The 15,851-nt window shown below is 54.4% G+C and overlaps 1 protein-coding gene across 1 annotated transcript in view; it reads right to left on the reverse strand.

Moving 5' to 3' along the window:
• The window catches only part of CRACR2A (calcium release activated channel regulator 2A), a gene marked incomplete at both ends in the record, with an annotated part of 69,824 nt that overhangs the window by 23,321 nt on the left and 30,652 nt on the right, over positions 1-15,851 (reverse strand). Inside the window, 5 exons of the mRNA XM_082666307.1 lie at positions 1,216-1,322; positions 3,537-3,582; positions 6,377-6,448; positions 11,970-12,157; positions 13,510-13,605. Coding sequence (XP_082522433.1) covers positions 1,216-1,322; positions 3,537-3,582; positions 6,377-6,448; positions 11,970-12,157; positions 13,510-13,605 — 509 coding nt within the window. The remainder of the gene's footprint in view (positions 1-1,215; positions 1,323-3,536; positions 3,583-6,376; positions 6,449-11,969; positions 12,158-13,509; positions 13,606-15,851) is intronic.

The raw sequence follows: 15,851 nt of genomic DNA on the forward strand, positions 1-15,851 counted from the left end.
TTTGGTTTTGCCACCAAATGCTATGCACCAGCGGCAGACAGCAGTCACCTCTGACAAAGTCTGCATGGGAATTCGGGGTTTGCAATTTATCGATTACTCATCAATTATTGTCTGTGTCCTCCACTCAATTATAAGCTCCATGAAAGCAGAGACGGGGTCTATTTTGTTCACTCCGTATCCCCAGCACACGGCACTGAGTCTTGCACAGGGCAGGCACTCAGTAATGGATATTAAGGGCAGGCCTCGTGTCTAATCAATCTTTGGAGACTTCCCAGAACTCAGAGAATGTCAGTTACAGAGTAGGCAATCAGTCTCTGCTTGTTGGAAGCACATATGCCGTTCCGAGGAACCAACAGGTGAACTGTTGATGCAGGAATCTGGCTCCCATGTTGTGTCTCCTGGTTCAGCGATTTAGAAGAGGAGTTCACGATGGTCAGGTTCAAGGTCTTGAGCCGTCAGCGGATTGACATCCCCAGGGCACCTCCGCTTGGCATGTCTATTTCATGCTTGCTGTCCCCAGGGTCTCCCGGATGAGCAGCTTTACACACTTTGCCCCGGGTTTGATACGTGGGGATCTGGCAGTCTCCACCTCTCTGTGGCCACATCCATGGGAAGAAGCACGTGCCCCAGAGAAGACAGGGCAGGGGTAGGGGAGGGAGGCTGGCGTGCCTCCTTCGGGGAGCAACAGGCCACCCCTCTGGGGACTTAAATGCAATCGTGTGCTGTCCAACAACAACCAAGCATGTTATCCCTGAGTTAATTAAATATGAATTATTGAAAGGAGTCTCGTCAAGTACAGGCCCCATTCTCATCTGTAAAGGACTTCAACGATTGGAGATTCCATACTACACTCTAATTACCCTTCAGACTCACGCAGTCCTGTCCCTGGAAAACCAAGAGCATCCGTTCTGCTCAACAGACAGCAGAGCCCGCCCAGCACCCACTCCCTCCCTCTCTCTGACCCCTCTGTCCCTCCCCTGATCTGCAGCCCCTCTTCAGCGCCCCCTGGCAGGAACGGCCTGTCCTAAGTGCTTGCCCTGCACCTGGATGTCAGAACAGGAAGGCACGCGTCCTCCAAGACTCAAGGGGAGCGATAGTGGCTGACCCCAGGCTTCCCGCCAGGGCCAATCTGCACTCAGCTTGGGCTCAGAGCCTGCTCGCAACCTGGCAAGACCAAGGAACAGGTGATGAATGAGCACAGCAGGGACGCCTTACCTTCTGAGCACCCCTCCGCCATCCACGTATTTGCCGATCACAGAGCCAGATCGCTGCTTCTGGCTTGCCTTGGAAGCAGCTGTGTTTGCCTTGGCTGCCTTGTCTTTCTGTAGAAACACAAAATGCCCTCAGATCCACGCCTACTGATTTGTCCCAACGTTGGAGCAGAAAAGGGCTCAATTCCCCCACCTCATAGTACAGGCTTCAAATAAAACTCTAAAGGAAGCAAGCGATGGCCTGGGCTCCCTGCGAGCTAGCCTTCACCCACTCTTCCCTTCTGCTGTCATCTCTCACCATAATTCCTCCATCTCCCATCTAATAAGCTAATCAAAGTTCCGAGCCTGGGGTCTGCCAGGTTACCCCTCCCAGGAGTAGTGCTAATTTGCAAGAGGACAAGCTAAAGGTGGGATGCACTGGAAAAACATGTATGGGCAGAAAAAACGCTGTGCATCTTTAAATCACACACCTTCTGCAGTGGGGTTTCAATCCCTCTTTATTTCCAAACCCCCAGATAGGAGGATCAATGAACCCAGAGCCTTGTCCACAGCTACGAAGCCAAGACAGGGTACTTCAGATCTTTTGTGGAAGTAGGCTGGCTGTAGGTAAATTGCTCACGTATCTGCAATGGAGAGACTGGGTGGAGTGGGGGGCTTACACCTGCCTCGCCAGGGCTCCCCTGACAGATGTCTTCCAGATAAGGGGGGGTTAGATCACAGGAAGAATCTCTCATTAACCAGCCAGCCCCGTGGTTCCCAGGGATTCTTCCTGAAAGAAGGAGGGGCTGCAGTGCCCCAGGGCCCCCGCAGGTATGGCTGTGATCCCAGATTAATCTTTAATTGTGATTCGGCATGAACATGATTTTATCCCTCTTTCTTCCATTCCCCACAAGGGTTCTTACTCCCTTAATTCCATTCCCTTCTCAAAGCAGAATGAGTTTGGCAGGTGAAGGGAAGCCAGGTCAAGGGATTAAGGTGACATTTGTTAGGAAGTTTTAAAATAAATTTGGTGTTACTTCTTAAACAATTATAACCATTACCACCATCAAACAAACATGTGTAGGCTTAAGCCTTGCTCTGATAGTACACATAGGTGGGCGGCAGAGACATGTTGCTGACAGCCAGTGGTAGAAAAGACATTGTGATGTACAAGGTCCCTAAAGGATCTGCACTTCTAAACTAGGTTGCACCGAATCCGGGGCAAGCTAGCTGCCGTGTACTGACCACATTTAGGGCACTGAACAGCTGAGAGTCCAGCGCAAGACCTTCCTTTCCAAGAGTTTTTCACATGCACAAAAATCCCTACAGTATGGAAAAAAGGATAGAGAATCTCCTTCCTCATGTGATAATGGGGGTCATGGCCCAAGGAGGCTAACGATTTGCCCGAGGACACATGTGAAATTCACCGTGCGATAATCCTGAAAATCAGAATGTCACATCAATCCATCCTGCCCGCCTTTTTCTTCCCTTCACGGCTTCCACAGCTACGGTCTAAAGGGGAGGATGTTAGGGGAATGAGAAATCCTAGATTCTGTTTAACGCAGCCGGAAGTGAGATTCTTTAAATAAATACAGGATTTTCGTGCTATTTGGGAAAGTATGCAACTGTGGCACTCAGGGTCAGAGAAGCATCGGTCCCCACAGGGTAAAAAAATTGTACATAAAATCAACTATGTAAAAGGTGAAATATACTTTTTTTTTTTGTGGTACGCGGGCCTCTCACTGTTGTGGCCTCTCCCGTTGCGGAGCACAGGCTCCGGACGCGCAGGCTCAGCGGCCATGGCTCGTGGGCCCAGCCGCCCCGCGGCATGTGGGATCTTCCCGGACCGGGGCACGAACCCGGGTCCCCTGCATCGGCAGGTGGACTCTCAACCACTGCGCCACCAGGGAAGCCCGAAATATACATTTTTAATTCTTTCTACGACAGTGTGTAAAAATGAAAAATTTTCATCAAGCGATCAACATGTTAATGAAGAAAAAAACTGAGCATTTTGGTTTAAAAGTCATGGTGCCATTTCAACTGCACCGTCTCATGGATGGTACGATCATTTCTACATCCAAGAAATGTGGGACCCTCCCAAGTATCCTGGTCTCGTGATGCCAAGAGGAAAGTGTGTCACTTCACGGGGAATTAACACACTATGACCCTATAGGTCAACCTGAATTTTTACTATTTTCAAAAAATCTTATGCCACCGTCCTGCCCACACAAGGAGTGACCAGATTCCAAGCCTCAGGATCTTCTTGGGCCAGTCCCAGCGCAGGTCTGGCTGCCACTGGACCCCAGTCTTCGTCTTCCCCCAGGGGAGGGGGCACTGGCCAATTACCTGAAAACATATGTCCCGTTCATCCCGAAGATGCTTGTTCCTTTCCCTGTGGATGGAAAAGGGGAATCTATTCAAACATGGGGCTTGCAGTCAACAGATCCAATAGCATTGGTTTGACGGTCAGATGGGTACAGAGGAAGGCCGGGCATGGAAGGCCCGGGGAGGGCGCGGAACCGCTTTCCTTAGTGATTGTGGCTAAGGGTAATTGTGTATAAGTCAGGTCAGAGGCAAGGGGATACACAGAATGGCCTTGTGACACCCAGGGCCCTTCAGGATCCTGCATTGGTCCATCTGATCACTAAGGGAGCTTTCCACAGAGCTGACCAGGTGTTCCAGCTCCGCCTTGAACTTGCTGTGCCCCCCGCCAAACCTTTCATTCATGAGTGCATGTGTGGCTGCATGCCACACGTGTCTCCCTGAGCCCACACTGTGTGCCGGGCACTGCTCCAGCTGTCAGGGCTACACCAAGGAATGGAAGAAAAAGTTCCTGCCCCCAGGGCATTTGTATTTCATTGCTATTGAGAAAAATAAAGTGGGGGAGAAGTGGCATAAAGAGGGCCAGAGATGGAGGGTGGTCAGGGAAGGCCTCACTGAGGAGGTGGCATCTGAGCAGAGGCTTAAAGGGTGCGGAGGAGAGAGCCCAGCAGGGATGGGGGAGAGCGTCACAGGCAGAGGGAACGGCAAGGGCAGGGACTGGGGTTGGGAGACACGTGGTGTGCGTCCAGCGGAACGGAAACGAGGGAGCGGATGCTCAGAGTGAGGTCAGAGGAAAGATGGGGGAGGTGGGGACCTGCCATCCCCTGCCTGTGGGCCACTGTCAGAACTCTGAATTTATCCCAATGGGATATGAAGCCATGGAGGGGGGCGGGCTTTGGCCGAGGAGTGTCCTGACCTGACTCAAGTTTTAAAAGGAACCCTAGAAACGCTGGGCTAAGAGTGATGTGCTGGGGACAGGATGGGGCCCTGAGAACTGGCCCATATTTTAAGCAACGTGGAGGTCATTGGTTCCACGTTCGGTGGAATAGGGGGAGAAAAAGCCTGGTGGAGGGTTGAGAATGCGAGGCTGGGAAAGGGAGGCGGCCGAGTGTAAATGGAAACGACTCTTTGGGAAGTTGGGGAGCCGCGCCTTCGTCTCTTGTCTCCTGGAGCATCTCCATGCAGAGGCTCCGATAGGCAAGGGAATGTTCTGCTCTGCACATGTGTCCTCTGTCCTTCGTGGCACGGCTCTGTAGCGACGGCCGCGCACCAGTCACCCAATTCTCCCAGGAAGCCTGCGACACAGGCATGTCCAGGTTGTTGACAAACTGCTCAAGGTTGCACAGGTGCTGAGGGGCTGGGCTGAGTCTGGAACCAGATCCAGCTCCAAAGTGCACGTTCCTACCAAGCGCCCTGAAACTGCTTCCATGTGCCCCCATTTCCCTTAGGACGGCAGCCCCTCGCCGCTGGGTCACACCCCGGCCATGGTCCCGATCCCCCCCACCAACAATTCCCGCTGTCCTCCCACCCCACCTGCTCCCAGCTCTCTCTGTCTCTCCCTGATGCCCATTTCCCCCGGCTCTCTGTCTCTACCCGGAGATCTCACTGTGGAGGAAGAGTCTGCCGTGGGCTCTCCCGCCACATCCGGGCTCTCCCCGGCTGGCTCGGGGACCAGGCAACAGCACAGCAAGGTTCAGGCTGGGATTCTGCACAGACGCTGGTCTCCATGAAAAAGACCCCCAAGTGCTGGCAGAGTGCTGCCTCGTCACCCTCCCCTGTGCCTTCACACTGAATCTGCCTCTGTATTTTTTTCTAAGTACAATAGAAAAAAGGGAAAAAACCCAACCAAACTCGTTCTTGTACATCTTATTCTCTGCCTTCACTAAAGCCTTCCTGAGAATCCACACCTTCTCTCACAGGGATTAAAACTTGGCCCCTAAGAACCACTTCCATCTCCCTGGCCTTTGGAATCACATCTTGAGGGAAACAAATCTGAAATGCATTCAGTTTGAAGAACTTTTCTATTTGGTGGCATCAAAGATGCCAGATGCAGTGATCTTACCTTGCTTTCAAATTAAAAAAAAAAAACAACCTAAAAACCTTCAAAAGGTACCCAATTCAAACCCACCTGCACTTTAAAAATCAGGACCCAAATTTCATCACTATTCCCCAAGAGGCGTTTGACAGGCAGCAAGTATAGTAACTTAGAAAGCTCAGAGGCAAAACTGAACATTCCATTTTCCCCACACCCGTTTGCGTTTGGTTGTTTTGGGGGGGGGGGGATAATCCAAACCAAACCGGTGAGCTTTGAATCTACAGGTAGTGTAACAGGCTGAGGACTCTCCGAACGCCATTCTTGCTGCTCTGTTTGTGACTCACTTACTCATTCAACAAACACGAACAGAACACGGCAGAGTAAAGAGCGCCAGCCAGCTGGGGACTCAGTTCCGGCTCTGGCCGCGAGCGTCCGGGTCACTCCGGTAAATTACTCCATCGCTCTGATATCTGCTTCCTTGATGGCTAACCCCTGTATTAACAGCTGCCCTACTTCCCAGGTTTTGTTGAAGATGAAGGAGATACTACCTCTGGCATGGACTAGACGCTCCATAAATTCAGTTCTCCTCCTACCTGAGCAAGTACCGTGCCAGGTACCAAGCAAGCAGGAGGAGGCAGCGCCTGCCTGCAGAGGTACAAACTGGAGAGGGGGCTGGGCACCTGTGTAAATGGACCAAACATAATGGAGAGGTGGTGCTCAGTTGTCCAACAGTATGTTGGGGACCAGGGAAATGTGGGTGCTCCCTCAGCAGGCAGGGGAGACTCTGGGGGTGCCCCTTCCCACCCAAGGCTCTGGGATGCGGACGCACCTTAGGAAATCCAGCTGTTTCAGGAGCCCTGACTTCTCCCGCTGCAGACTCTCCGTGACGCGGTACACTTCCCTGCGGGGGATGCAAGATGGCAGTGATGAGTGACATGTGGGAGGAGGGGGTGCTACCAGGGCACGAGGCAGTGATGAAGTTGGACCCGGAAGGTGGTGCCCGGGCTGGCCTTCCTCTGGAGAGCACGGCCTCGTGCAGGCCTTATAGCCAGGTCTCACCAAGTCGTCTCAGACACCCTATTTGGAAGGTGAAATGATCCCTGTTTTTTGGTGTTTTTTTTTTGCGGTACGTGGGCCTCTCACTGTCGCGGCCTCTCCCGTTGCGGAGCACAGGCTCCGGACGCGCAGGCTCAGCGGCCATGGCTCACGGGCCCAGCCACTCCGCGGCATGTGGGATCTTCCCGGACCGGGGCACGAACCCGTGTCCCCTGCATCGGTAGGCGGACTCTCAACCACTGCGCCACCAGGGAAGCCCGATCCCTGTTTTATAGACACAGATAGTCAAGTAGGTTTGATAACTCTCCCTGGCAACCCAGGACTGAGCCAGGGTCCTAATCTAGACCCCCGACTCCCTGTCCCAAGGATACAGTTTGATGATGACTGCACTGTTTTCTCAGGCTCCCGGTGGTCCTGCCCCGCCCCCACCAGAGGTCAGGGAATCAGAATCAATACTCTTCTCCAGCCCAGCCTCGGAGGGTAAGAGCAGAGCTGGTGTTTCTCCCTTCCCCCGTCCTCCCCCCATGCTGGTTTAGTTTGTATGCAGGAGCTATTGAAGACCTATCTTTCCTTCCCCACTTTCCCCCAACAGTCTCCAATCTGTTCCCGGAGATCTGGAATTTCCACTGTTGCACATTCATTTCTTTGACTAAAATTTCTTATCTCTAGCTACAAAGCAGAGATTTAATGTATCAATCATAATCCGTCATTTACATCACAGTGTGAGCGTGTCAATCACAGGACTTTTGAGGAAGGGGAGAGAGAAGCTGAGACATACACAGGGCGGCTGGAGGGCAACGCAGGCTGCGAGGCAGGGGCTGTGTGTGCCTTGTTTACATCTGTACCCTCGACACAGTGGCTGGCTTGGAGGTGCAGTCAACAAACAGCAGTGAGAAGAGAAAAAAGAGAGAGGGTTAAAGGAGGGGCGGGGAGGGCAGATGGCAGGGATGGAGGGAGGAAGAGAGCTGGAGGGGGAGGGGGCGTTTAGGAGGAAGCACCACTCAGAGAAGAAAGGAAAAAAATAAAGCAGGGCTTCCCTGGTGGCGCAGTGGTTGAGAGTCCGCCTGCCGATGCAGGGGACACGGGTTCGTACCCCGGTCCGGGAAGATCCCACGTGCCGCGGAGCGGCTGGGCCCGTGAGCCATGGCCGCTGAGCCTGCGCGTCCGGAGCCTGTGCCCCGCAACGGGAGAGGCCACAGCGGTGAGAGGCCCGCGTACCGGAAAAAAAAAAAAAAAAAAGCAGAATGGGGTGATGTTGGAAAATAAACCTTGCTTAACTGCACAGTTCTGCTTCCATCCTTCCCTCTGTGCTCTGCACCACAGTTCAGGGATTTTAAATCTCCCCCAAACTTACTGCAAAGGGTCCCGTATTTCCAAGCCACAGCCTAGTAAATGCGTCACTGCCACGGGCCGTCAGGGCTGCCTTGACTGTGCGCAGGCTGAGCTGCGTAAGGACGGTCCCCTGGCAAAGCCCATCCGCGTCACCACGAGCTTGCTGGGGCCACAGGGCTCGCAATCGCCTTATTCCTTGAGCGGTATCTGTGGGGTTTCCCCCTTTATAGCAGAATTATAAAGTCACTTTGCGACAGTAACAGACTGTCTCAAATACCAAGTTCACCTCAGACAATGCTTATTCAGTAACAGAACTTCTCTGGCTCCTGCAGAGCTGCAAACCCCAACATTTTATTACCAATTATATTTAATGTCAACTGGAGGGAAAACAATGTCTTCCCTATTATCCAACCTGGGTCCCTAAACGCCGTCTGGGACTCTGCTCCGAAGGGCACCAGGTGAGCACAGCTGTCTGGTCGCAGCCTGGCGCCCTGGGAGCTCAGGTTACCTGCGTCGGGCTTTGGGGCTCCGCCACCCCCAACCCGGGTCCTGCTTCTTCCTGGGGCAGCCGAAAGCAGAGGGCCTTCCCCGCTGAGGACAGACACTCACACCGGAGACCTAACCTAATGGGTCCTCACAGTGTCTGACCGAGTGGCCAGCTCCTCTACAACCAAGAGGACCTCAGTCCAAGCCTCCTCTGGCCCTGCTTACGAGGCACCAGGGACCTTGGCAGCGTGCCCACACACACAACTGCACACACATACGTGGTATGCATCGGTGCAAACCTACGTCTGTTTGTCTAGTAGACACACATCTGTCTAAGCATGCACACATATGTATATTCAGATAGATTTTTTGTGTTAACAAATAGAAAAGCATTTCTGCAAAAAAAAAGACACTTGGATATTTGACTAAAATGACCTTGAAAGTCCTTCTAACCTAGATGTTCTACAAGTTTATGTCTGGCTAACAGGTGAAGCGAAAGGCACAGAACTTGCCATTTTGCGGTGGTAACTGGTGAGAGGTTTCTGGCTGCTGGAGGGAAGGGCTGTTGGCTGTGTTTTTATGAGAAAGAAAGAAATATGGAGCGTTCTCCAAAGGATCCGTCAGTGGAAAATGCAGGCAAATGTAGAACTGTGTGTGCTGTCGCTTTGTAAAGAGTGTGTGTGTGTGTGTGAGTGTGTGTCTGTGTGTGTCTCTGTGTGTCTGTGCCTGTGTGTGCATGTGTGTGTCTCTGTGTGTCTCTGTGTGTGTGCATGTGTGTCTGAGTGTGTGTTTCTGTGTGAGTGTGTCTGTGTGAGTGTGTGTGTCTGTGTGTGTGTCTCTGTGTGTGTGAGTGTGTCTGTGTGTGGGGGGGGTCTGTGTGTGCGCGCGTGTGTGTGTGTGTGCACGCGCACATGTACAGAACACTCTGGAAGGAGCCAGAACTGGTGTCCTCTGGGTGACGGGATGCTGGGAGTCAGGGGTGGGGGGCAAACCTCTTTCTGCCACATTTCGTGCCTTTTCATAAACCACCTCTCCCCCAGATACGAGTTAATAACAAAATAGAGGTGCTGCCTTCCAGCCGGCCTTCATCTTGTCATATTGTCTCCCCTGCTCGACTGCTCCTTCTTTATCTGATTTTAAAATCTAGTTCTCCTTCCTTGGGCATCTTCAGAGAACAGGAAAATTCATTTTGTCCATTCAGAACTCCAGCTGATACATGACGGGGTCTGTTGATCTAGAGGCCCACTCTCCCCCCTCCCAGCAGCATCCAGCAGCTGGACATCATGGGGGAAGCACAGGGTATCAGGAGGACGAGGCTCTGACCTTGTTTTCTGACACTAACTAGCTGGGTGGCTGCGGGTTGCTCACTACCCCTCTCTGAGCTTGTTTTCCATTTGTGAAATGAAGAGGTGGCTTCCAGCACAAAGGTCCTGTCGGCTCTGCTGGTCTGGGATCCTGCTCTATGGAGGACAAGCTAAGCCTCCCCCTGCCCTTCTCTCCGGGCCGCTCTGGACGAGACACGCTCTCCCGGGCTCCAGCAGGTTCCCCAGCTGCACAGCTGCTGCAAGCTTCTTATTGAAACAAAGTCGCGAAGGTTCTGGACTCATTTATCTCTCCCTCCTAACCCTCCTTCCCTCTTTTTCAATTCCCAGCCTCCAGAGATTGTGTGTCTGGCTTGCTTAATTAAGATAAGACTTCAGAAAGATTTTAATCCTCACGCTGTGATTCGTTGCGCCGGCTCCGGTGCTCATTTCCATTTGCGGTTCTCATGCCTGTGCCTTTCAGATGTTTGTCGCCTTCAGGACTTGATTGAATTTTAAGAGCCTGACTCCTTAATTCTGTATATAAAGTTAAGCACTGGTTGACCTGATCTCAACGGGGAGGGACCGATTTTGCTTGTTTACAATGAAATATACTGTCCTTCCGCCGGGCATCCAAGCCTTGAATGGAGGGGTTGATTTCAGTCAGCTGCTTGGGAAGACATATCTTTTGCAACTGGAGATGTCTTCCTAGGGTAAAACTCCAAATCCAAACACATCCCCTCCCTCTCACTCTAGATCATTCCCAAACAGTACAGGACATCATACGTGAGGCAGACAGCAGAACAATTTTTTTTTTTTTTTTTTTGCGGTACGCGGGCCCCTCACTGTTGTGGCCCCTCCCGTTGCGGAGCACAGGCTCCGGACGCGCAGGCTCAGCGGCCATGGCTCACGGGCCCTGCCGCTCCGCGGCACGTGGGATCTTCCCGGACCGGGGCACGAACCCGCGTCCCCTGCATCGGCAGGCGGACTCCCAACCACTGCGCCACCAGGGCAGCCCCAGCAGAACAATTTGATTTAGGTTGAGGCACCGACGATTGGCCAGCCGTCAGACAGTCAGGGCTTTTGAACAAAGAGAGTCAACACAGGTAAAACGTCAAGCATTGGTAAGACTGCCCTGTTTTTGAAATCAGACTTTATACCTTACCTCACCCAGGACCAGGCACCCAGGTTCTGCAGAATGACTACATGAGTCCTCGAACAAACGAGTGAGTGAAGGGTGGCCAGTCCTAGTCCTGGGCACAGTTTCCCGGCTGACTCATTTGTCACTGTGGGGAGTCAGCAGCGTGTGTCCAGCACTTAGCGTCTCAGGACAGGTACTTAACACCTCTGAACCTCAGTTTCCTCATGCATAAATTAGAGTTGATAACAATGGTACCTGGCACATCAGGGTGCTGAGAAGGTCAAATGAGATAATGTCAGATTTTCGACGTAAGTGAGGTACGCTGAGTGCCCAAGACAGTGTTGAAAGCACTGAGTAGCTTTCAACAAATGTTGCTGATGTGAACCCGGCAGTGAATGCACTGGTACGTGGGTGAACAGATAAGCAAGTGAGATTCCGGGGCCTCAGAGAGCCCTTGTTCTCAAAGCCTAACACTCCTGAGACCGATTCCTCACTGACTTCTCTGGGTCAGGTGCAGACCCAGCCTGGGACTGTTCCCAGGGGCACCTCCATCCAGCAAGCTGAACCCAATGGCTGGACACCTAGTTTATCAGCAAACCAGTCCCCAGAGATGTGGGGCTGCCCACACAGGGCCCACACAGAGGAAGGCTGAAAAAGGAAGGAAAAGGAGGAAGGAAAAAAATGGGCAGAGCTGGGGTGAAGCGTCCAGGGCACTGTCACACGCCCTGTCGAACTACATGCTGACCTCGGAAGTCTTCCTGGCCCACCCTGTTCTCCCAGGTCTCCGAACCATGACAGTCACTGTCTGGTCGTTCCACTCCCTCAGGATTTTCCCCCAGACTGCCCCCTATTTGTTGGCTGGATAACGTCTTTCTAATCACATAATACATTGTCTGAGAATGAGGCTGTACGTTTCTCATCAATCCTAGGGAGTGCTCGGCACAGAACTGGTCTGCTTCACAGTCTCAGAATCCTAGAAGGTTAGAAGAGGTCCCAGGGACCAAGGAGCCCCATCCCCATGTTATGAGCAAGGAGAAGGGTCTGGGGGGCGGGCTAACACGCTCACAGCGGGGGACGGATCTGGAGGGCACAAGGGTGACACTCACATCTCCTTCTCCTGGTGGAGTTTTCGGGCCTCTTGCTGGAGGCTTTCCAGCTGCTGCTGGGCATCCTGCAGCTCCCAGGATGTCCGCTCCAACTCCCCGGCCAGCTCCTGGTTGGTGAGTTTCAGCTTGGTGTTCTCAGCCTTGGTTTCGTGCTTGTCGTTGTGCAGGGCGGTGCACTGGCCTTCCAGCTGGAAAGGAACGGGGGCGTTGTGCAGAGGGGAGCGATGAGCGAGCTCCGCCCCCCCATCAGGCTGGCCTTTCCCAGCCGCGTCTTGCTTCCTCCACCTGGTGAGTGGGAACCCATGCTACTGCCCCTCACTGCCCTCAAGCCTCAGTCAGCTTTGTCCTGCCCCTTAATGCACACGCACACACTTCTGGAGGCAGGAAGGATAAGTTCAGTTTAATGAATGTGGCCAGTAAGCAAAGAAGGAAGCAACAACAAGGAATTGTGTGTGACTCTCAAGAGGCCCCTGAGTAATCAGGCAAGCATGCAGTAATTAAGTCGAGTGGCAATCATTCATTGGAGGGATAAATCTAATTGGTAAGAACTTAATGCATAATAGTGAAGAGGAAAGAGAGGAGGAGAAGCCAGGTACACTGTGCAGGGCGGGGGTGGGGGTGGGGGAGGGGGAGGCAGCTGGCAGTGAGAGCGTCTTGCTGCAGGAGAGAAACCGAAATCTACAGGTTGGGTACTCAGAGGACTGGAACCGTCTCCAGCCTTAGCATGGGGGTGTCTTCAAGTGTATTTTAATGTGCTGCTAAAAATATCCCTTTCTATTCAAATGGAACCAATGTCTCTGCGTCTGTCCAGGGCTGGATGCCTTCCAGCACCAGACAAAACAAAACAGGAGGCCAAGCGGCATCCGGGCCTCTCTCTCCTACGAGCCCCTTGCTTTGGAGACGAGGCTGCGGGCGCGAGGTTTGCCTAGGTAATCCATCTCCCTGGGGTCCTGAGCCATGCACTCCCAGCCACAGTGGGTGGACCCTGGGACACCACCCAGCCTGTCTCTGGGGACTCAGGTGCACCAGGGGCGCATCTGGTGTCTGCATCCACCCTGCGGGGTGACGGGAACTGTCCCAAAGGAGGCTGACGCACCTTGTACAGGCACACAGGAACACAGCTGGAGGCATCCCTGGCCCTCCTGGCAGGAAGACATCACAGTCTGCAGCCTCCCCCCAGATATCAGTGTCTGTGACCCCTGTACCGCAGCATCCCCCTTATCTCTCATACAGGATGCAGGAAACCAAGTAACGATTTGGCATTCTGGCGGCTCCTGGGCATAATTATACCACAACGCCTGCGGAGGGTACTTGGGAGAATTCTTGGCATTTTTTCCAAGTTAAACACCAGGCATTGGAGAGTAAAGGCTTTATCTTGGGATCACCTGTGATTTCAGATGCTCTCTTTTGTACAACTAAATGGTTCTTCTCAGATTTAAGAAAAAAAAGTCCTTAAGTGAACGGCAGGGAAAGCGGGCAAGCGCCAGAGGAGGGGATGGAGTGCAGAACAGGTGCTCTGAGGACATGGACACGAACATACCCGCTTCTGCTTCTGGATGAGCCGCTCCAGTTCCTGCTCCTTGGAGAACAGCTTCTGTTCCAGCTCCTGACTGCACGCCTGGAACCTCTCCGTGTCCTGCCAAGCCAGGAAGAAGGACACGTGAGGCCCAGATGCACCGGGAGGGAGACTTTTTTCCCCCCACCTTGAACCTGCTCAACAGCAGGGAGGGGTCCGCCCATCCTTTGGGGTCTTCCCACAACATCCCAGGGCTTTGGTCACCCGCCTGCCCTGGCGGATGGAGAGTGTGCACGACGCCAGCTCCCACCACGTATGACATGTCGGATGACCGCCTCTCACGAGAGAGGCAGCGTCGGTTAGTGGGCGGGTACCGAACGGGGAACAGAACAGGGGCTGAGCTGGAATCTCAGGCCTCAGGCTCCTGTCTGTCCACTGGAAGATGGAATGTCCTTCCGGCTGGGATATTCTGTCCATGTTGGGCGCAGTCATTCAATCCTTTAAACTGCCCTCCCTCTGAAAACACAGGGGCCCCACTTCTTCCTCCTTCAGGTGGGTCTACGCCCTCGCTGTGTCCCCGCTGGGACGGAGGGCTCCCAAGTCCCGGGGAGGGTCTCTCCCGTGAGCTCCACAGCCCCTCCCTCCTGCCCTAGAACCGGCCTTCCCCACTCAGGGATGCGGAGACCCCAGTGATGCAAGCGGGAAGGGGCCTGGTCGTGGGACAAAGAGGAAAGTGTGTAGCTGGCAGGATGCCTGACACTCACCAGAGCCTGATCTGGTGTAAGGGCCCTGAGTGGGCAGCGGGAGACTCGGGGTCCAGCCCTTGCCTTGCCCAGCCTCCCTGCTTTTTCCTTCCATGTCGCTGTTTCTTGGGAAACATGCTCTCTGCTTGTCCGAGGCATGGCCGCGGCGCAGGCCAGGTAGGAAGAGGAGAAAGCGTCACAGCCTCCATGTAACTCACCACAGGAGCCCCGCGGGCCTTCCGTGCCGCGGAACGACACCTCCCCAAGGAGGACAGTGGTGAGATGCAGCCCTGGGGGCAGCCCTGTCTGGAAGCAGGAAGGTGAGGGGACAGCAGCCCCCGTCAAAGCCCAGGGCTCTTCCTCAGCCCCTCATCTGGGGACGCCACCTCGTTCCTCAGCCTACTTTTTTTTTTTTTTTTTGCGGTACGCGGGCCTCTCACTGCTGTGGCCTCTCCCGTTGCGGAGCACAGGCTCCGGACGCGCAGGCTCAGCGGCCATGGCTCACGGGCCCAGCCGCTCCGCGGCACGTCCGGGGCACGAACCCGCGTCCCCTGCATCGGCAGGCGGACTCTCAACCACTGCGCCACCAGGGAAGCCCTCTCTGCCCATTTTGGACAGGTCAGCGGGGCTCGGGGGGAGCCCGTGACCGTCCTCGTGTCGGCCACACCTGACGGTGGAGGCAGGGTATGACCAGGCAGCCTCTGCTCCCAACGTTTGCTGCAGGGAATCTTGTCCACCCCACTGGCTGGGGGTGGGGCGAGCAGCTCCAGGACCCCCAGCTGATGCCGGCAGCCCCACAAAGACCAGACGGAGTGTCTTAGCGGCCCTGCCGGGCACAGAGTGCTGAGGGGGTCACGGCCAGTGGGATGCCGAGCGCCAAGCCCTGGCCAGAGGGTGCAGCCTCTCACGCTGTCATGAACTGCGGACCACCAGCCTCACACGGTGGCCAGGCCACGCCTGCGTGCCCCAAGGCTTCACAGCACGGCCGAACACGTGTTCACGGCTCCCACGCGTACGCAAACAGCATACATCGCAGAGCTGAGCCTAAAAGGCGTTTGGGGCTCAGAGGCCTTGAGAAGGGAGAAGCCGGGCTGGGGGGTGGGGTGCGGCAGCGGGGTCAGACCCCCCAACTGGGGCAGATTTGCCCTGGAATTTCCACCCCCGCCCCGACCTCTTTCCGTTCCAGTCCCCAGGCGTTGACCCACCTATTGCTTCTGGAAGCAGCATCTTTCCTTAGCTATGACCTTTGACTTGTAGTCATGGTGGGGGGGAGGGGGCCGAATGCCGCCCCCCCGCCAGAACTCGGCCCCTCTGTGCACAAAGCCACTGGGGTAAAGGGAGCGGGTCTACTATTGCAGGGGATGCGGGGGGGGGGGGTGTGGGCGTAAGGCTGAGGCTCCCGGAAGCCCCCCCACCCCCGTAGGGTCTGCTCGGTGAGGAGATGCGTGTTCTCTCTGCCTGTTCTGTTCGCCTTCACTAAGGCTGGAAGTCGGGGGAGGGCGGGGTCAGCCAGGATGCATTAGCGCTCTAAAAATGAAGGCGAGAGGGAGGTCTGGAAATACTGCCCAGCCTCCAGAGGGCTCTGGGTGGAGAACACAACCGGCTTTTTCTGGAAAGCATTCT

Source organism: Grampus griseus, assembly GCF_964374135.1.
Source record: "Grampus griseus genome assembly, chromosome: 11".
In the NCBI taxonomy this organism is placed as follows: domain Eukaryota; kingdom Metazoa; phylum Chordata; class Mammalia; order Artiodactyla; family Delphinidae; genus Grampus; species Grampus griseus.